The sequence below is a fragment of the Populus euphratica genome, unplaced genomic scaffold, assembly GCF_000495115.2.
Source record: "Populus euphratica unplaced genomic scaffold, PopEup_1.0 scaffold107.1, whole genome shotgun sequence".
Taxonomy (NCBI): Eukaryota; Viridiplantae; Streptophyta; class Magnoliopsida; order Malpighiales; family Salicaceae; genus Populus; species Populus euphratica.
In genome coordinates this window covers 283,020-305,340 of record NW_011499994.1, presented here as the reverse complement: position 1 = coordinate 305,340, position 22,321 = coordinate 283,020, and the positions used below count along the sequence as shown (strand labels likewise).

At 30.2% G+C, this 22,321-nt stretch overlaps 2 protein-coding genes across 4 annotated transcripts in view; one reads left to right on the top strand and one right to left on the bottom strand.

Moving 5' to 3' along the window:
- Nucleotides 1-3,803, top strand: part of LOC105140533 (GDSL esterase/lipase At1g29670-like) — a 6,785-nt gene extending 2,982 nt beyond the window's left edge. The window contains exon 5 of the mRNA XM_011047403.1: nt 3,450-3,803. Coding sequence (XP_011045705.1) covers nt 3,450-3,670 — 221 coding nt within the window. The 3' untranslated portion in view covers nt 3,671-3,803. The remainder of the gene's footprint in view (nt 1-3,449) is intronic.
- Nucleotides 3,804-4,730: 927 nt separating this feature from the next.
- Nucleotides 4,731-12,303, bottom strand: LOC105140532 (probable LRR receptor-like serine/threonine-protein kinase At1g07650). 3 transcript variants are annotated; one of them, XM_011047401.1, is made up of 25 exons: nt 12,231-12,296; nt 11,944-12,151; nt 11,677-11,854; nt 11,075-11,146; nt 10,910-10,978; nt 10,755-10,826; nt 10,585-10,656; nt 10,403-10,474; nt 10,235-10,306; nt 10,075-10,146; nt 9,886-9,957; nt 9,729-9,800; nt 9,469-9,540; nt 9,108-9,173; nt 8,617-8,682; nt 8,483-8,518; nt 8,345-8,382; nt 7,811-8,187; nt 7,547-7,742; nt 7,265-7,405; nt 6,738-6,856; nt 6,405-6,615; nt 6,040-6,277; nt 5,617-5,767; nt 4,731-5,309 (listed from the first exon to the last, which is right to left on the bottom strand). In XM_011047401.1, exons 2-25 carry the CDS (start codon nt 12,065-12,067, stop codon nt 4,947-4,949), a joined length of 3,021 nt encoding a protein of 1,006 aa, XP_011045703.1. In that variant the 5' UTR covers nt 12,068-12,151; nt 12,231-12,296; the 3' UTR covers nt 4,731-4,946. The 3 variants fall into 3 exon arrangements, with proteins under 3 accessions (XP_011045703.1, XP_011045702.1, XP_011045704.1); XM_011047400.1 differs by having other exon boundaries at nt 11,944-12,303; XM_011047402.1 differs by lacking the exons at nt 11,677-11,854; nt 11,944-12,151; nt 12,231-12,296 and having other exon boundaries at nt 10,910-10,998.
- Nucleotides 12,304-22,321: the final 10,018 nt, after the last annotated feature.

Here is a 22,321-nt window from a genome sequence, read left to right as displayed (position 1 = left end):
TATATATATATATATATATATTGTACAAATCTTGAAACCATCATTCAAAAAACCCATTAAATAATTATAAATTCATACAACCGATACAAAAGAAGCATTTTTGAAATTGTTTAGAAAAAAAGAAAATTTAATCTCGAGAAAGTCCTGAGAAAATCCTTATCATTAATTAAAAAAATTATTTCTCCCATGAGAAATAACATTAGACTAGAATACTGTCTTGTAATCTGGAACAAGTTAATATTATTTTTTTAAATATAAAAATATTTTAATAATGTTATTAAACTTAATCAAGTAGATTGATTTTTAAATATTTATTTAACTTTTTACTTGATTCTAGATACCTGACAACTATACTAAACCCTAACATGATTGCTAAACCCAATAGCTTGGATCTGACGTAATTACTAAACTTAAACATGGATCTAGCATTGATTCAACATGCATTCCTAAAATTTAAATATTTTTTTATTAATTTCTAATTTTAGTGAAAAAATAATTTATAAAATCACAAAAAATAAGATAGTAAAAAGAACAATAAATCTTTTACATATACAATATTGTTTTTCCTATAACATAGCATATCAATTCAAAAAAATTTATATATATTAATAATTATAATGTAGAATAAACTTTCATGGTCCTTGTAATGGTGCTGCTGGGATGAATATTATTAGAGGCTACCAGAGGAGGCTGGGAAGACCAACTGATTACTAGTGTAACCCAGTAACTCGATCAGGTTGGTTGGATCCAAAGTTTGACAAATAAATCATGCAACAACATCTCATATTTTAAAAAGTATTAACCCTTTAAAAAATAGCCAGCACTTGGATGGAAACATAAAATTAATATTTACATTCATGGTGTATAAAAAAATATTAATTTATTTTTGAAGACTTGAAATAAATCACATAGAAGTCAACATTTTTTTCATTCTTTCTCTTTGAATATAACAAATTTATAAAATAAGTTACACAAATAAAAAAGAGTTTGTAATTAAGTTTTACTATATATAAATGAAAAATCCTGCTTGAATGAGATAATGTTTGGTTTTACAATCCAATTATGTTTTTAAAAATTTTTAAATTTTTTTACCTAGACAATTAGGTCTAGTATTTTTACTATACCTACATACCTTGGGTCTAGAAGGCTTGATCAAGATCCAAACAACTTAGGTCTTGCAACAATGTTAGACCCAAGGTTTCTGGGTTTGACAACAACGTTTTAGACACACACTTGGGTTTAACAATCATATCAGACCTCAATATGATTGCTAGACCCAAGGTTTTTAAATCTAACAGTAACGCCAGACATGCGCTTAGATTTGACAACCATGCCAGATTCTAATATGGTTGTCAGACCCAAGTAGTTTGGGCTTGATAGACCTCAGCAAGCGAGTTTGGCATGGTTTCCAGGCCCAGGCACTTGGGTCTAGACCCAAATGACTTGGATTTGACATATTTGTCACATTTAATAACCTTAAATCTGGCAGGTATGATTGAGACCCAAACGCCTTGGGCCTAACATGACTATTAGACTCATATAGACAAACATGCTAGATCTACATTACTTGGTTCTGGAACCCAAGTAATTTGGGTTCTGCTTGTTTATTAGACCCAAGTAAACGTGGGTCTAATGCAACTTTTGAAATTTAAAAATCATAAAACAATATCAAAATACCAAAATATCTCTTATGATTATAGAAAATTACATGAAAAGCAGTGTGAAAGAACAAAAATATCCCCATATGCAAAGCTTTTTTTTGTCTTTTCGAAGGCTAAAGATGTATTTTAATTATTTAATAGTTTTTGAAAGGTAAAAAGAAAAAAAAGAAACCCTGGGTAATAGGTTTTAATTTTGTTAATCGTAAGAGTAGAGTAATATTTTTACTATGCAAATAATCATGAAAAGACTACCATACCCTTATTGAAACATTTAATGGCTAATGAGACTATGAAAAATTCTAAAATATCCCCATAATTAGGGCTTTGATTTTTTCAACCAAATGACAAGTGATAATTTAACTGTTTATAAAAAGACAAAATTAGCCCTATCCCAAGCCTTCAGAGCTTGAAAAATTTATTGTGCAAGTCTATAGTGGACTATGTTTTGATCCACAGTACACTTGCATAGGATTGTTAGACCTAAGTATCTTGGATCTGACAATGTTGTTGGCATGGTTTTCGGGCCCAGGCACAAGTCTGGTATTTTTTTGGGCATGACAATCATGCCAGATCCAATGCACTTGAGTATGACAAACATACCTCACTCAACAAACAATAAATAAAGAGGATAATTATGTACTTTAGTTGTTAAGAGAGAAAATAAAGAAAAAACACAAGCTATCGATTACTGATAGCAATCCAACTATTATATGTCTTATATATCACACCATATGTAATAGGGCATGACTATACATTTAAAGAGATGACACATTTAAAGAGATGATGGATGGCTATATTTGACAGCTAAGAAGTATCACATGCACTTTTTTAATAACGTGAGCGTCATCCATTCACTGAGAAAGAAAAAAAAGTCAAAGAAACATCTTGTGTAAAGATAAAAAATTAAAAATAAAACAACTATTATAATCCATAATAAAGTTTCTTGATATACAATGATTTCTCATTATATTTAATTTTTGTTATAATATTAGTAGTAGCAAAATTGATTGAACAAATTGTAGCCAGCTGCCTCCCATGTGCTTTTTTAATAGCACTATCGTCATTCATTCGCTAAGAAAAAAAAAAAGAAACTAAAGAATTGTTTCTGCCCCCATGTTTTTTTTTAACAGCACGAGCGTTATCCCTTCGCTAAGGAAAAAAAAAGCCAAAGAAACGTCTCATGTAAAGATAAAAAATTAAAAATAAAACTATTATTATAATCTATAATAAAATTTCTTGATATATAATGATTTTTCTCATGATATTTAACTTTTGTTCCCCCCACCCCCCAAAAAAACAAAAAAGAGAAAAAACCGGCCCCATAACAATGATCATCTCAATCATAGGTACCCAATAATTATCTTGATGTGTCCTCCCTTTACATGCTTTTGTGAAGAACAACTAGATTGATGATTTTAGCATGATTTATGAATTTTCAATTATAAATCTTCTATATCATAGAATTTTATATGAAAAAGATTTCATCCGTACATAAATAAAAATAGAAGTTATTTGGCTCTTCATAACAAAATTATCAAATTTAGCCAATTTCATTTCTAGTAATAAAATTTAGATTATAAATCGTACAAGTTGATCCAAGTCATTTTAAAACAATATTATTTCAAGATTTAAAAAAAAAACATAAAATGATTTGTTTTATAAATTATGTTTTAAAATTAGATTTTGACCGAGCTATACCTAGTTTAATAATACTGCTCCGTGGATGCATGTTACTATTACTATTTCTAGCTAGATTATGAGAAGTGTTTGTTTTGTGCATTGATGCAGGATTCAATGTTGTAGATGTTGGATGCTGTCCAGTACGCAGTGATGGTCAATGCATTCCAAACTCAAATCCATGCAAAAATAGGACTGAATATGTATTTTGGGACGCTTTTCATCCCACCGAGGCTCTCAACCAATTCACCGCAAGGAGATCCTACACTGCTTTTCTCCCATCTGATGCTTACCCCTATGATATCAGCCATTTAGTTCAAATCAAGCTCTAATTGAAGACACATAATTCAGACTTCAGAGATAACAACTATTTTTATATTTATGTTTTCTCGGTCTCTCCACTGCTGATATTAACTTTATATGTTAAAACAGCAGCTCAAGAAGTGGTGCAGCATGTACTTTGTTGTACCTCAAGAATGTCAAGCCATGCTTCTGAAAAACATTTTATTGATTTACGTGTTTCATTTGATGGGGGTAGTGTTTGGTTATCTTCTCGAGACATAAGAAATGACAACGATGGGAATAAGAATGACATGTCAATTCATTCTATGATTGTCACAAAAATACATTTATTTTATGTTTTTATTTTTGTCAAATATATTTTTGTTTTTTCTAGTTATGTCCTTTTTATTCTGGAATACTATCCAAATGCAAATAAGGGATACCAAATACTACTATCATTATTTGATTTTTGTATTCATTATTCTATTCTTGATTTTCACATATATATAGCTGTAAGGATTATCTACCTTTATATTCCAAACAAAAACTCGTAATCAAGCCTTTCAGCTAGACAATTTATCATTTTTTGGACCTGCTTACCATGCTTCCATTCTGCATCAAATTGGAGGATTTGGCTTCTCATGGTCAAAATATTAAAGAAACAATTTACTCATGAAGCATCAACAATGTTACGGGGAATGAGATTTTGCTGTGGAAAGCGTATTGACGATTTTTTTGTTTTTGTATTTACCTAGTGTGGTCAAGGGCATTGAGCAGAATAAAGTGGACTTTTCTGTGACAGGAGACTCAATCCAAGATGCAACTTTGACCTCGATAACTTCAGGGCTTGGAAGATATCCCATGTCAAAAGATAAGGAAAAAATGTTGCTTCTGGTTTGGCTTTGGATATGCCTAGGCCTTGTCTGATAGTGGGGCAGGGCTAGATGTGACCCTTCTGTTTGTTGTAGCAGTGCAGCTTGTATGAACACATTGATGTAATTAAGAGTTCCAGGACCAAATTGACAATAGGCATAAATTTGAGGGATGTCAGTGCAGGTTAGCCCAAAGAACTTGATAGTTACACAGTGGAGCTAACCCAACAGCTAAGCGGAAGACAAAATGCCAACCACTCAGTATAAAAGCCTCAGCAAATGGCTGAAGGAGAGTCCAAACACAGATAACCAATATCTTCTGTTAAGTCATATACAGCTTCTTTGTAGATATTTATTTAATTCTATAAAATGTGAAATTAGCTTCTGCTGTAAGATTGCAACTTTGACTAGGCTATTTTATAAGCATATCATTACATGCTAGAATCATTATTGATTAATCAAGATAATGATCCTGGGCTGATGTAGATGAAGAATCAATCCACGGTCCATCTGATGAACGCACAAGGGACTGATTTTCACTGATGTTCCCGAATGATGATTGATCAGACTTGTGTTTATAACCCTTGAAACTCGATGGATCACCGAATGTACTTGGATCCATGACTAATTCCTGAACATCACCCTTTCCTTCAAGCATTTTTACTACTGCAGACATTTTAGGCCTCAGTGCTGGAGACTGGTTTGTGCATAGCAGTGCTACTTTAATCATTCCAACAGCCTCTTTCTTGTTGAATCGGGACCCTAAATTTGGATCAACCAACTCCATTATGTCTCCATTTTGTTGTAAATTCAGAGCCTGAAATAAACCAAAAGGAAAAAAGTAACAAAGTGACTGAACATGAACAAACAGACAACAGAAAACAAACATGTAGTGGTTGTTATGCTACCTCATGTTCGCAAAAGTTTCGGACTTGATTAGACGAGAATGTATGGAATTTATCAGTTAACTTATGATTAAGTGGCTGTAAAAAGTATGCTGTCTTCGAAGATACAATATGATATTCAGTTTCAGTTTTTTTATATATGGTCTTAAAGTAGTCTACCCTAGTCTGTTGTGGAGCTTGTATTGCCTGCACAGAATAAATGGAACTTATAAAACTTACCCAATCTAGGAGGCATACAAAATCTTCATCATGTCGAAATCTCATGTTGTTCATCCCAGCAACAATTTCCAACGCAACGACACCAAAACTGTAAACATCTGCCTTATAGGTTAAGTAACCATATAATGCATATTCTGGTGCCATGTATCCCCTGCACGGGAAAAAATAACTCAATGAACTTGGCTTCACTAAAACAAGTAAAAAAAAAAAATGCTAAATTTAAGTAATTCATTCATAGACGGTACTGAGTTTGTCAGTCAATATGCCCATCTATATCGTAATTATTGTATTCTGATCAAGGTCAACATTAGTCACATATTAGTTTTGTTTAACCAAACTACTTGAAAAAGAAAGCTGCGGTGATACTGGAGTTACGCACAAACACTAGCTGAAGAGTGAAACAGGGAGATATCAGATACTCACATAGTTCCAGCAACTCTGGTGGTGATATGGGTATTGTCCTCCTCGTCAAGCTTTGCCATGCCAAAATCAGAAATTTTGGCATTCATATCCCCATCAAGGAGGACATTTGTAGCTTTTATGTCTCTATGAACAATTTTTAGAGTGGATTCCTCATGCAGGAAAGCTAGACCTTTTGCTATACCAACACAAATCCTCTGCCTAGTATGCCAGTCTAGCTTTCTCTGGTCTTCCTTTTTGCCTGTAATCAGTATGCATAGCCCAACCAATCAAGCTTTGTACCTTAATTCTTTCTGTTATCCATTCACAGTGCTTTAGTTTCTTAAATCAATTTATAAACGATACTTCAAGGAATGAGCATAGCATACCATACAAAACATGTGCAAGGCTATTGTTTTCCATGTATTCATATACCAGTAACAATTGCTTCCCCTCAATGCAGCATCCATACAATCTAACAAGATTTGGGTGTTGCAAAGCAGAAATCATTCCTATTTCATTCACAAATTCACGATTTCCCTGCTTTGATTTAGCTGAAAGCTGCTTAACTGCAATTATAGTACCATCTGATAGCACTCCCTGAAACGAGAAGAAATTTAAGATAAATAAGGAAATGGATTCACTCAGGTCATTCTTCAATGTTATGAAGTGTAAGAAAATACTTGATAAGTACAAAGATGAAAGAAAAAGTTGCGCTATACTTTGTAGACGCTTCCAAAACCACCTTCTCCAAGTTTGTTTTCTGGATCAAAGTCATTTGTTGCAGCTTTGATTTGTCTGAAGGTGAAAATACCAGTTACCAGATCTAACCCAACTAGTTCTGCCCAAGGAACAAAGAGGATAAGTTGTGCTGCACAAATGATTCATCAGGAAAAAACTAACTTGTAAAAATACATGTCACTCATGGTGAAAAGATCTCAGCCTTGCACCACACTTGTATAAATCTGAGAGACCAAAAATGATACATTTCAGATTTTAGACATGCCTGCTTTTCCTTCCTAGCATCTTAACATGAGCCATACTACTATGTGAAAAAGACAAGCATGTGACAAAAAACCTTATATGATGAACAAATTAGGTCACACAATCATCATTGTGAAAGGGAAGAAAACAAATAACTTTTGCAATCCTACAGTACACAGCCTTGAGGTTGCTAATTTTCGTTTTTTAAAGTATGTATTAATAGGAACAATAGAACTCGCAGATCAAAAGAATGTTTATACAGTACCCGGATCCCTTGATTTCTTTCCTCCAAGATAACCTTTCCACCAAAGAGTAAATAGAAGCACGAAAATGAAGAACAATGGCACAACCACAGCACCAGCAACAATGAGTCTCTTCCTCTTGCCTTTATTAGGAGGCTTGAATTCTATGCAGAAATTGAAACAGAGACAGCAATTAACGTCAGATTATAGAGTTGTTTATTTCTATCTGCTTCATTATACATCAACCTACTCCATGCAACATTGAAGTCTATATCAAAATTTCAGATATAAAAGGTATGACTTACGAGATTCTACATCAATGGCTGATATTAGAGGACCATATATTCCAATTTTTGGTGATGTTGTCGTCCCTTTCCCAGCCCATTGAAGGCGGATCTCTAAAGCTCTATCCGTAACTAATGCTGTAGAATTATGAATGTATACCTTATCTACCCCTTGTGCTGCCTTTACAATATCAAAATCCTTTAACACAACTATGTCCTGCAAGAACAATGCTTCAATCAATTCATCTCTTATTACATAAGGAATAAATATGTGATCTTTAATACCTGGATATAAATGTCAAATATCCTTCTTCCAAGACTATAGAAGGATTTGTTGTCCCTCATTACTATTTCTGCAAAGTGAAGCTTCACAGTGTAATTCCCATTTACTAGACAGCGCACGTGGTATGTGAGAGACAAAGGAGTGAGGCGTGCATTTGTGTAAAGTTGAGAGTTGCTCATTCTGAGTATGGACTTATTTTGTGCCATGTAGTCATCTGCAGAAGGACGAACATCCCAGACATGTCCTGTGGTACTTAATTGCCAAACCTCTCTTTTTGGTACATATTTTGTTGCACCTCCAGGCTCATCATCTGCTTCATAGATGGTATTTCTGATGGCGGTTTCTGGTCCGCCACAATTTATGTGCACCGAGTATTGGTCTACACAGAATTGTGAAAATGTTGATGGTTATCAATGAGCATTGAGAACACAAGAAACAAATGTAATTTACTTTGGGATATCCGACTGAACATAAAATATCATAGCATTACAAAACAAAGAACATATACCATAATTTTGATGAAAAACCATAAGTACCTTTTGAACAATAATCAGTCAGGCATTCAACAGGTTTCCTGGACAGATTGGCGAGAGAGAACCGTCAGCTTATCTTAAAAAACAGAAACTGAAAAGGAGGAGAAAATGAAATGACATCTTATTGGAGTAGAAGCTTACGAGTAGTTCCCTCCCCAAGAACTTTTAAACAAATTCCTGCAAAACCAACACAGAAGTTAATTTTGAATGCAGACACAGAGGAAGCTGATATTCCCCAATTAAAGGAAAGACAAGGAAACAGAAGTCAAACTTACAGTGTTTCTTTACAATTAGTTGGCGAAGGGATTTCAGTGAAATTGTTGTAAGATAGATCGAATTCACTGCATGCAAAGACAGCTTCTTTCAACATTCAGACAACTTTGAACAAATTTTTAGAATACTTGATAAAGCTATTGACATAAACTTTAAAGATATTGAAACTGGATATAGCTTGATTATTCTTCAAAATCTAGGAGTATTCTTAAGCTACAGACCAATCATTAATCCTTCAAAACCATAAAAATAATGACTTTATGCTCTTACACGACAAGGGAAAACTCAAGTTGCCGGTAAAAGTCAATCATTTTAGTCATTCATATGATATGGTCAAGTGGATGGATAAAGAATTCCATAATTCTCTGTATTATGCATGCATTAAAGGTTATTTTTTTTATTAAAGTACACATTTCCTAGGAAAGAATAATAAATATATTATGAACTGAAATTTCTAACATAATTCATATAGAAGTTAAGAAAAATAGCATACTAGCGAGTATTTCTGCTCTCAATCCAGGTTGGGATGGATCCAGAAAGCATGTTCCTTGTAAGATACCTACACAACAAGCAAAAATTATCATTCAAATGAATATCTATCCATGACTACTGTTGCCAAATCCTGTCCTGAGAATGGAAACAATTTTGAAGCTTAGTTGGCGGCTTGGGACAATAAGAATATCCTATCAGACACATAAACTACACAAGATGATCATATGAATTATCGTATACACTAAATATCAAATCTGAGCTAGTTTAATATACTTAAGTAGAGAACTTGCTGCTGGATTTGGGTTGCAAACTAAAAAGATGACTACTGAAGAAAGCCACCCTCGTGAATCTAGAATACTCACATTTTCTCCAAGCTTACTAGGGAATCATAATTTGTTGGAAGATCACCTTTCAATCTGTTGAAACTGAGATCCCTGTAACCAGAAAGAAAAGGAAGCACAGATTATTTGTAACACTACTTTTTGGAAATTGTTTGAAAAAAGGTACAAATAATAACTAATTAGCAATCTAAAGTAGGCTGCTCTAAGTATGCTTGGAATTCATATCACAATACTCGTGTTGAAGAATGACAAAATTGACAATAAGGGTTAGGGTAGATTACAAAACTTTCAGTCGTGTCATTGTTGTCAAGTATGTGGGAAAAGATCCTGACAAGTTGCAGTTGCTTAACATCCTGCACCATACATTTCTTTCATGTAAGCTAAATCCTGCATTGTAAATATCCTGATATGACCGCATCAATTGCAAGAATGACTCACAAATAGGTCATGCCTTCCATAGGTTCTATGTTTGGAAACTCTGAACCATCTCCAAGCAAGTTACTGATTCTTCTGGGAAATAATAACCACATATAAATGTGAGATGTTTATGTTTTTATAGAAGAAGCTTTTGCATCTGTAACAGAATACAAGATTACATATTAGCTAAGACCAATGAACACAACTTACAGTTCAGTTATACCAGTCAAGTGAGAAATGCCTGAAGGAATTGGTCCTGAGAAACCACCAGCTTGGATCTCTCTGTTGACATAAAATTTAAGGTTGATTAGTTTCTGCTTCCCGAGCTGCAATGTAAGATTTAGAATTTGTGGTGGAAAGAAGCACATACAATTTATCAAGTTGTTTCCAGCTTTGAATAAAATCCGGTATTCTTCCAATGAAGTTATTACTGCTAAGCCTACTGCACTTGCCCAACACCAAAGACAATGAAGAAACTTAGAGACTCAAGTGATGAAACTGTTATCAAATACCAAAACCATAAGTTATAAGAACCTACAGTTCCTTTAATTTGGTCAAATTAGCAAGGGCCAGGGGTAGCTCTCCAGTGAGATTGTTGGCACTAAGAGTGCTGCAATTACAAAAATTGATGTCAACTTAGTTCAACTGTATTCATCACATGAAATTCACCATTCAATAACCAGATATGGATTTCTAAGATAAAAGGTTGATTGGACTGACATATTCTCCAGGTTAGTCAAGTTTCCAAGTTCAGGGGGAACTGTTCCAGAAAACATATTGTTCTGAATGTTCCTGCAGGAAAGCAGGCCCTCAATATTACCACTGGCTAAACATTTGAACAGCTTCAAAATGAAAAGGAGACAAGAAGCTGATGAATACAAAACGCATACAAGTATCTAAGTGTGGTGATCCTTCCCAGGTAACTAGGAATTGGTCCAGTTAAGTGGTTCACGGCAACAGACCTGCAGCATATGCAATCAATTAATTCAGTAAGGCTAAGCAATTCATTAGCAGAAAAAAACATGAAAATGCATCAATTTCTTACAATATTTCCAACTTCGTATTAGCCCATTCCTCTGGTATGGTACCACTCAGGTAGTTGGCCCACAGATCACTGCAAGGTAGATAGAATCTCTAATTGAATTGAATCATATATTCAGAATTCATAATTGCAAAAATTAAAGATGTAGTAATTGAAAGCACTTCTTACAGATTCTTAAGGTAAGGTAATTTCACAATAGATTTTGGGAGACTACCGGCAAGATCTTGCCCTTTGAGAAATCTGCTTTGCAAGAACACTTGGACCCATCAATTCCTCATTAAAAGGTAAAAATCCCAAACTTCAAACATAATAGACAATTAATGGACCCAAAATCTTTTGACAACTAGCAGTACTCACCTTCTCTTTAATTTATTCTAAAGCCTAAAAGCTTAAAAAGTTAAATCAAATCTTATATAAACATCATTTCTTTGCAATAAACTAAATTCTTAGCATGATCATTGTTTCTTCACAATTTCATCTGAATTTCCCAACTTCACCTCAATCTTCCTTCATCCATCAGCTGAACCAACAATATCACAAACTTTTACAAACTAATTCAAAAGGATTCTGGCCTTTCAGCTAGCTACCATCACAACTTCGGTGAAATCCCAAGAAAATAGACAATCCTAGGCCAAAAATTCAGCTACCTACAACGCTGCTGATAGAGATACTTTCTTGTTCCTAACTATGCCATATCCACACATAGATGCTACGAAGTTAATCAATTAAAACGGGGAAAAAAGCATGGACTATTAAGAGAAGAAATATACATGGCAACAATGTGGCACACCCCACCAGGAAATGAGCAATCGCAAACAACTTTATTATCAAACATTGGCCTTTGAGATGAAGTTGGTGTTACCCAGCTTGTCTCATTACTGCATGGATCCACATTATTATTCCAGTCCCTCTTCCCTACTTGTGTTGCTATTTCAAGTAAAGCATCCACTGCAGGGGAAAAAAAATAAAAATTCCATGTCTGAGTAAAAAATTACAAGGTAGATGATACCTTTACAAAATTAAACATACACAGGTACCTTCATCAGAAGCAAGAAGCCCAGCTTGTGCCTCCAGTTTTATTGCATTCAAGCAAAAAGATAGTAGCACAAGCAAAAGGAAGCTAAAGGTCATCCTCAAAATATCGGAAACAGCAGCAGGCATCTTCTTTCTCTGTAATGAACTTGCTATCTTCTCCTTGATTGCCTTAAACCTTGATAGCCTCTCTGAAGAGGACTTTTCAATTTACTGTAAGAGGCAAGCATGCATGCACTGGATCAGATAAAAATAAGAAAAAACAAGTCCAGAAGTAATTGTTTGTTTGTACCAAGACACATGGCCCTTCCCTTTTTTAGAGCATCTCCCTTGGAGATGATAAATGAAAAGCCAAAAAAAAAAAACAAAATTGCTTTTCAAGGGCTGCTTAGTAATGCTTAGTAAGGGATGCTTATTAAGGGATGCTTAATAAAATAAAATACCACTTTACTATTTTCCTTACAAAATATATATATATATATATATATATATATATATATTAAGGGGATGCTTAATAAAATAAAATATATATATTTGTAAGAAAAATAGTAAAGTGGTATTATATATATATATATATATTGAAAAGTCAATTTTTTTTTTTTTTGGCTTTTCATTTTTCATAAGGGGAGGGCCATGTGTCTTGGTACAAACAAACAATTTCTTCTGGACTTAAATATATATTAAGGGGATGCTTAATAAAATAAAATACCACTTTACTATTTTTCTTACAAAAATATTATTTACTTATCTTTGTAAAAATATCAAAATAATTATAATTATAATAGTGGTTTTTCACTTTTTTTTTGTTATATATATATATATATTAATATTATTTTAATTTTAAAACTTATTTCGTGGATTTGATAAATTTAATTTAATTTACTCAAGTTATTTTTTCATTAATTAAATATTTTATTAATTTTATTTTTAATATTAGATCAATATAAAATGATGTATAAAGCATATATAAACCATGGTCATATTATGATCCAAACGAGGCACACTTTTTTTCACCTTCCAATTTGCGATCCAATAACCTCGCCTTCAACTCAAGATATTTAGAAGTAAAATATATATATATATATATATATATATATATATATATATATATATTTCTCTTAGTTTATTTATTCCGAATGGGTCAAAGGTATAACTTGTGAAGGCCTTTCGGTATGCAAGTGGGAATATGAATTGTTAGGTTCCATGATGGTGGGCTGTATAGGTTACTTTAAGTATAAAAGTCAAAGCACGTTACGTGTAAATCACCTAATCTTGTCTTTTAGAAGATAAGAAATAATATAACAAATCTTACTGTGTTTATATAAAGATTAGATAAATTTTTTTATAGGAATTGTTTCTCCCAAGGAAACCCACCTCACATACATCTATAAATAAATATTCAATTATAAAAAAAATAAAATTAAATTAAAAATATCTTTAAATTAAAAAATAAGAGATATAATTTTATTATTAATGTCATTATCAATATTTATTATCATATTTGTGTATAACGTATCATCATTTTTATTATTGTTTGGTTTAGAATAATCAAATCTATATCAATCAATAAATGAATTATCAAATATAATATTATTTATTTTTTATAATAAATTATCCAACAATAAACTATTTATCCAACAATTATTAAGCATGGTTAATTATATTACTAGTTGATTCTAATAATCTAAATAAAATTCTTAATTCAATAACTTATTCAAAATTAAATTCAACACATAATTAATTGAAATAATTAATTCATAATTAACTTAACTTATTTTAATGTCCAACTATATCAAATCAATCCTAATTAATGGTATTTTAAACTAATTTATTATTAATTCAATAAACTCTAAACTCAACCTAAACATTAGTTTCATTTCAACCAAACTAAATTTATAAAATTATAGTATGTTTACCTTGCTCGTAAGACTAGAAAAAAAGATGAGGATTTACTTACAGAGGCAGCAACAACAATAAAGTTTTTAATAAAAAAACATTTAAGATGCTTAAAAATTAGGATTGACTTGATTTTTAGGTGTTTTAAAAGGAAAAAAAACAAGTGTTATGTGGTTTTTTTATATAAATATAAGCTAAGAATGATTGAGCTGCTTCTTTTGTATCCTTTGATCTAAAGATTGTTTAAATTTTACAATATATCACGTTTCATAATTATGATACATTAACTTATTATGTTTTAAAAGCATCATAATATATAATATAAAAGTGCTTTATTTCACCAATTTTTTTTGAATAATATTATTCTGCCAAAACTCTTAATTTATTATGTTATTTTTTAAAAAAAAAAACCATTATGGCCCATTGCTCTTATACTAATGCGGAACCTAGAAACTGATTTGGTTTGTCCTTTATTATTATTATTCTAATAATTTAAATTGTTATAATTATATTATATATCTATTTTTTAAAAAAGTAACCATGAAATTATTTTGAAAATTATCCATAGATTGCCATATAATATTAAAAACTAAAAGAACTAAATTAAACTCATGAAATGACGAGAATGGAGACTTTTAAACAATAATTAAAACTTAATGTTTAATAGTTCACTAATTTTTTTATATAAGTTAAAAAGTTTGTGGAATTAAAAAAAATTATAAGAAAATTTTGCATTAAACTAATTTCATCTATAGAAAACATGTAAGTAGTACCAGGTAGTTGACTTGTTGGATTTTACATTAAAAAAAAATCTTGAAAGGGGTATAAACTTAATAATTATCTAAACATATTTCACTACGAATGACAACAATGAATTTATCATTTCACCTATAAAAAAGAATGCAGGCTAATGGTTGGGGGTAGAATCATCTTTGCAATGAGACCATTGTAAAATTTTAAGATTAATTAGGGATAAGATATAAATTTTATTTTCTTTTTGCATAGTAAATTGATGCATTTAAAAGAAAAAATATGTTTGTTAGCCATCGAGAGTATTTTTATCATTTTTTATTGTGCATGATAAAATTATCATATTACACTTGGAATTAGAAAAAAAAATTGATAACGGGGTTTCTTTCATCTTTTTATTTTTATAAGCATGATTAAAAGACTTATTCGCCCTTAAAGTTTCTCTTCTTAAGCCTAGGGTAAGAAGGTGTTGTAGTCATTACATAATTGGTCTTTTTATTGTTAATGGGGTGAGGCAAGAATAATTTGGTCTTATAAAAAATTAAAAAAATTAATGACAAATGTTTTTGCTTCGTTATCTTTGGACGACATGTGCGGTTAATTTTAAGGGTCATAAAAACCTTTTTAAATGGTGTTAGATTTATCTCGGCATCTTTTTTATGGATATATGGTACGTGCATTGAGAAGAACTTTGGTTTGATAGTAGTAACTATTTTTTTTCTTGTTTCTTTCCTTTCTCTTTTTTGGTGTTTGCGCCCTACCTTGAAATTTTTCAAGTTAGCCTCTAAACTTCTCTTTCTTTTTTATCTAGTCCCTATTATTTTGGTTAGTTTTTTTAAAAAAGTAACTAATTGAATTAGATTTTTGTTTCAAGTTTTGGCTTTATCAAATCTGGTTCTTATACTTTTAATTGTTATTGTTTTTTTTAATAATATGAGATAATTTTTAGAGTTGCATTTATTTTTTTCGATTCCACCCTCCATAATTTTTTCGTATCAGATTCCATTCTTATTCTTTTGATTGTTTTTTTTTTGCTTTGAAATTTTTTTAAAATTAGTATTTTATTTTACTTGATTTCATTTTTCAACATTTATTTGGTTTAGATTTGAGATTTTTTGTTAAGCTCATGTCTAAGATTTCATAGGTTACAAGCTTTGAAAATTAACCTACTTCATAAGGTTTTTATAAGATTAATTTGATTTTTTCTTTATCACTTTTTTAAGCTAATATTTCTTCAATTTTATTCTTTAATATTTATTTATTTGGGATTAAAACTATGTTTTTTTTTTCATGCTTTCTATGACCTTAGTTTTATAATTTTTTTAGTCACCTCAAGTCTTTTTATTTATTAATTTTATTTTTTAAAATAAATTTTATTCTTAAATTAAAAAGAACTAATTTATTAAATATAGACATATGCTTACTTATTTTTTTTATTCAGTTTGCTTTTTAGGGATGTTACTTTATTGACCCATACAACTTATTTTGATTTTGTCCTCTAGAATTTTGTAATTGAGTTTGAATCGTCTTAGTAAGCTTTTTGATAATGAATAATATCTACAATGGAGTGACATTGAAATTTTAATAATTTTTGTTTTAATTTTTTTTTTGGATATGATATTTATATCCTTATTTATTTGAGTTAATTGTTGTTAGATTTTTTTTTTGATTGTTTGTATCTTATCATTGCCTATAATTTAAAACATGTTATTAAAGAACTTTATTTTATTGGATGAAGTCAAGTTAATGACTTAAAAATCAGGTTTTTCTTACTTTTTTTTTTTAATATTATCATCATTTAAATATATTTTTATTTTTTGTCTCACCCATGATATAACCCAGGTTACGAATGTACTCGATGGCAAAAATTTCATGTGCGAGACTTGAACCAGCTATGTAGCTCATGAATATTTATTTGGACAAACCTAAAACCAGCCGCTCAACTATAGTTTTAGTTTTTAGTTCAAACAATTATTTTTAATCATTTTTATCTTTGAAATTTTTAAAATTCTCAATGAAAAATTTCTATATATTTTTTTAAAGCATTTCATATATATTTTTGATAGGAAAAATAATTTAACAAATTCTGTCGAGTGATTATAAAAGAAATTTATAACTGAAGAATTAAAATAATTTTAAAGTATACAAAAATTAATTTTTGATAAAAAAAAAAGATACTATTTTAATTGTTTTGGAATATATTTAAACCTTTTCTTTTCATTTTCTAAAAGAAAATTTGTGAAGCACCCAGGAAAGTTACTTTCATTGGAATTTCTTTTTCCATCAACATGTGCCTGATTACTCCTGTTTTCGATGGCTCTCTTGGAACAGCACGACCATTCAATTTATTTACCAGTCAATTCAATTCTTTAACGAGATTGATTATGAATTTGATTGTTGATGGACCTTTTCAGACCGAAATTCTGATATATATATATATATGTATATATATATATATATATATTTGATGCAGTTTTCTCCCATCTTACCATCTATAAGAAAATATATGACACTTAAATTTCGGAGTCGGCAATATCATATGAACAACTTAGATAATAGTCTTAGATTTCAATTTAACAAAAGAATTATATTTTATAAAATAAAAATTATTTTTATTTAATAAAAAAATACAAGTATAAAATAAAAATTACTCAAAATTTCACTTGATATACATAACTCTTAAATATTTTTAAAATTTTCATTTATAATTTTTTTTAAAAATCTATGTTCATCTTAAACTGGTTTTGCTTGAGGTATAACCATCAATATTTTTGCTTAATAGTATGGGTATAAATATTTTCCTCTCTATTTATAATAAATTTATTAACTAAATATTGATAATTAATTATTGAGTATTTTAAAATTTATATATATTTTACAAGGATCATTTTGATGTCAGCTATAATGGACTGACTTATAATAAAACTATGGGTGCCTCTGTTATGACCCTCCGAAAGGGGGATTTGACAGTTTGCTTTAAGAAGCGACTCTTTGCATGCCGGCTAGAGCGGTTTCTTCTCCAAGCATGTGAGATTATTACTCTGATAGGTGTCACGTCAAGTTAAATTTTTTCTTAATAGAAAACTAACTCAGTGATTATAATATTCTTAAAAGAATACAAAATTTACTTGAAAAAGTTGGATAAATCTGATTAATTTCATAATATAATAAAAAATTAAATCATAAAAAAAGCAATGGTTAATGAAAAAAATAAATATTTGACATTAATATAAAAATATATCTTCTCAATATTTTTACAAGGTCTCAACAATATTATTTTATAACAAAAAAATAAAATAACTTGATAAAAATAAAAATAAAAAAAATTCTAAGATTAATTATTAGCAAAACAAAAATTGACTAAATTGATAAAAAACTTGATTCTAGTCGATATGTTAAACTTGTGGTTGGGTCATGAGACCAAGATAAATTGAATAAAATAATAAAAGTCAACTCTCAAATAAATTAAATAATAAAATATAAATTAAAAAATTAATTAAAAAAATATTTAAAAAACTTAAGTGAACCTGGAATAACTTGATTAGCTCGTGACCCAAGATATAATAAGATCTGGATAAACCCATAAAAGAAAAGAAAACAAAATCACAAAGGCCAAAGTCTGGTAACCCAATATTAAAAGATAATATTGAAAAAAAATTATTTTAAAAATAGAATAAAAAAAATTAAAGTTAAATGAGGATAATCCTTAAAACACACGATTTAGGTTATGAGATTAAGATTACCACATAAAATAAAACACGTGAAAAAATCATGAAACAAAATTTCTAATCATCCAAATTTAAAAAATAAAACAAATAACAATTAAAATAATAATGATCAAATTTGATATAAAACTAAATGAAAAAAATAATTAGGGGCTAAATTGAAAAAATAAAAAAAATGAGAATCAAATTGGATAGAAAAACTAAATGAAATAAAATTATGATGGATAAAATTGAAAAAAAATGAAGAAAAGGATAAAAGAAAAAAATAGCAATCAAAATAATAATGAATAAATTGAATATAAAAATAAAAAGAAATAAGATTTTGATAGATGAAATTAAAAAAAATAAAATTCAAAAGCAAAATAAAAGGCAATAAAAATAATAAAAACCTACATTGATACAAATACAAATTGACAAGATATTTTATTTTTGCAAGGGTTGTTATGAAATTCGAGGTGAGGAGAGAGAACCGTGGGAGGAAAAGAAAACAATCTACCAAATCCAAATTGCTACTTCTCCATGTGTGACACGACCAAAGAATTGATGCCTTCTTTTAAGTGTAGGAGTATCGAAGTAATAAATAACCCGGCAAGACTGGGGTCGAACCACATGGAGGTTAACTATATAAATTATAGATAACAACAAAAACAACAGGTTAAAGAGGACTTTGAGATATAAGATTAATATGAGGATTAAACAATGATAAAAATAAATATCAAGGTTAGAGGATCCACTAATGGTATTAAAAATAAATGTAATATAAACTCTTTTTATTACTCAACTAAAAACCTCATACAAAGAAGGTTCTAATTGGATGATTTGTCATGAATAATTCATTATAAATTATTAACATGATCATATTAATTATCTTATTTAAGTAACACAAAACTTTTAAATGTTATCCAAAATTCATGATGTTAACTTATGTTAACAACAAATCAAGTTTCTTTTATAGCATATGTGTAAGTTATATCATACAACTAGCTATGAAAATACTAAGCATTTGTTGTCCCAAGTATTATACAACACAAATCTAAATTAATAATTTAACAAGCAAAGTATTAAGAATTAATAAGATAAAAATGATAAGACATGTTAATAGCAAGTTATTTAGGATATAAACATTGAAGTTCATATTGAATTTATATTATACTTATTCTAATACCATTAGTGAAACCTTTCATCTTGATATAATAAACTTAGTTAAACATAATGAAGAAAAGAAACATAAATAAACAAGAGGAGAACATGATTATATAAGTATAGTAAAAGAAATGAAAGTCATAAACAAGAGATTAATGAAAGCAATACTTAAGTAGTACAAAAAAATAAAAAAAGAGAGCAAGAACATGATCTTGATCTGAAAATCAAGATGCATAAATGCAGGGCAAATGCCTCTTTTTAGAGGCCAAAATTCAGAACTATTGATTTGGTAACTAATTGTTGAGGGGGCGGCCACCTCTTGACTTTGTGACAATCCTTATCTTCTTGTCTAAATAAAACGTTATTGATAACATCAAAATTTGAACAGATAGTCTTCATGAAAGTTCTAGGACATTATCTCAGCTTTCCAACAAAAAACAAATCGCTGCATTTGGACTTCTAGATGGAAGACAGATTCGGGCTTCTTTGTTGTTGCTACAATTTGGACTTGATAATGGCCTTTTTAGATCTTGGGCTCCATATGAAAGTTGTAGGCCTATGTCTTACCTTTCCATCCATATAAATTGGACCTAAATCTGAGATCTGTAGCTCCAGATATGACCCAATTACCGAACAGTGTTCCGGTTTGGATTGCACCGACATCTCTTTTCTAAGTTTGGCCATCTCTTTATCCTTGCAATTTAAGTTCTTCAAGTCATCAATCAATCCTTTCATTTATGTGATAGGCCTGCATTAAAAATAGACATTTACCATAAATTATAGGTATCTTATATTATTAGATACATTATTATAAAACATATTTTAGTTAAGGAGTTATTGATACTTCAAGTGCAAAATGATGATATAAAACCATGATAAAAATGCACTTTTAAGTACTAATCACACCCCCCAACCAGCTTATTACTAGTCCCTAGTAATCAAAGCGTTAAAATAGAAAACAAATTTGCAAATTTCACAAAGCAAGGTATTCATCATTTAACTTCCATTAGTCTATCCAGATAAACAAACTCTCATTAAATTTATATATCTGCTCAATACCTCTTAACAAGATATTAATAAACCTTTCTTTTGTGCTCAATGTATCAACACATAATTATGGGGCTTTTCTTGGAAGAAAACAAAATTTTTGTTCTAATGTTTAAGGTTAACTTCCTTGGGTTGGGATTACTATTTTTGTCTTTTTTTTTTTTTTTAACTCTATATACATATACTTTAAAAACATCATGCATCTTTAACCCATGTAATGAGCTTTCAGCTAATGACTCCCAGACCAGTTGGTATTAGGGCATTAGGTGTTAAGACACCCCTACGAGCTTAGTAACTCGGGTCGCAGATACTGATATGTAGATAGTGCAATGTTTGATTCCCTTAAGCTTTTCTCCTCAACCCATGTAACAAGCGTTGGGCCAATAGCTCCCAAGTCAGTTGACTTTAGGGTATTAGGTGTTAAAACACCCCTTCGGGCTTAATTGCTTAGGTTAGGGAGGCTACGAAACCAAACTTATCTACATTTTTATTATCATCATTTTTTTTTTCTTTTTTTTTTTTTTTTTTTTTTTTTTTTTTTTTTTTTTTTTTTTTTTTTTTTTTTTTTTCTTTTTAATTATATACAATCCCTTTCCCTTAGTTGTTACCTTTAACAAAAGAACATAAATAATGTAATAATCCAATATGCAACCCACAATCATATGTTAAAGTGTGTGTGTGTAAATTAAGGTTTAAGAATACATGTTAAATAAGTATATGAGCAGAATTAAGTGGTAACAATACGAGAGTTTGTAAACCTGAATATTTCAGGAAGTATTATAATAGACCTTGTTAAGAATGGTTACTAAGATGCGTCTCAAGAGTCACTTTAACAAAAGAACTCCTTTACTCTGCCATCCTAGTAACAACAATTATGCACATGCTTTATGAAATGAAAAACAATTTTTTTTTATCAACTACTACCCTCTCCCCCCAACCAAAACGAGACATTGTCCTCAATGTTCTAAGGTAGAAAGATAGAGTATAGAAGATATCACCTGAAATAATGAACATTAACAAACCTGAAACACACTGAAACAAAAATAAGAAATGACAAAACACAAATATTATGTTATTAATAAAAAGAAAAGACACAAATTTTTACAAGCTAAGACTCAAATCGCAGTTGTGATTGTGGCTCACATCTTCCCTTGGTTTTACGTCCAAGAACGGCTTAAACGCCCTCTATGGGTCGGGGATAGGCTTCCCATCCAGTTTTCTTAAAAACTGGCAAACAGGGTCTTTTTTTAGTCAGATTCCCAAGACTATGCCAAGCATGTTCTTTATGAAAATGGGTTCCTAAGTTATGAATTGCACGATGCTTATCTTGACTATGATGAGACTTAAGAGTCAATAGAAGATTATCTAAAGACTCTCTGTGTTTTGAAATAAATCCCACCTTCTGACAATTTTCACAGTTTTTGCGGAATGCATCTGACTCCTTGAATATGATGGGCCAGTAAAATTCACTTTGTAAGATTTCTACAATCCTCTTTTTTGATGAGAAATGATCCCCACATGCCTTAGAGTAACAAAATTTAATGAAATTACTTACCTCATTGTCGAGAATGCATTTTTGAAATATTTGATCAGGACAATAATTGAATAAGTAAGGGTCATCCCAATAAAAATTTTGCTCGTTGCTCAAAAATTTTCTTTTGTCTTCAATACTCCAATGAGTTGGCAAAAATCCTGAAGCAAGAAAATTGATATTTTTAGCAAACCAAGGCATTGAATTAAGAGAAAGTAGAGATTCATCAGGAAAGTAATCATCGATTGGTGTGATGTCGGGTGTCGAATCTGTTGTCACTTTTGATAAAAG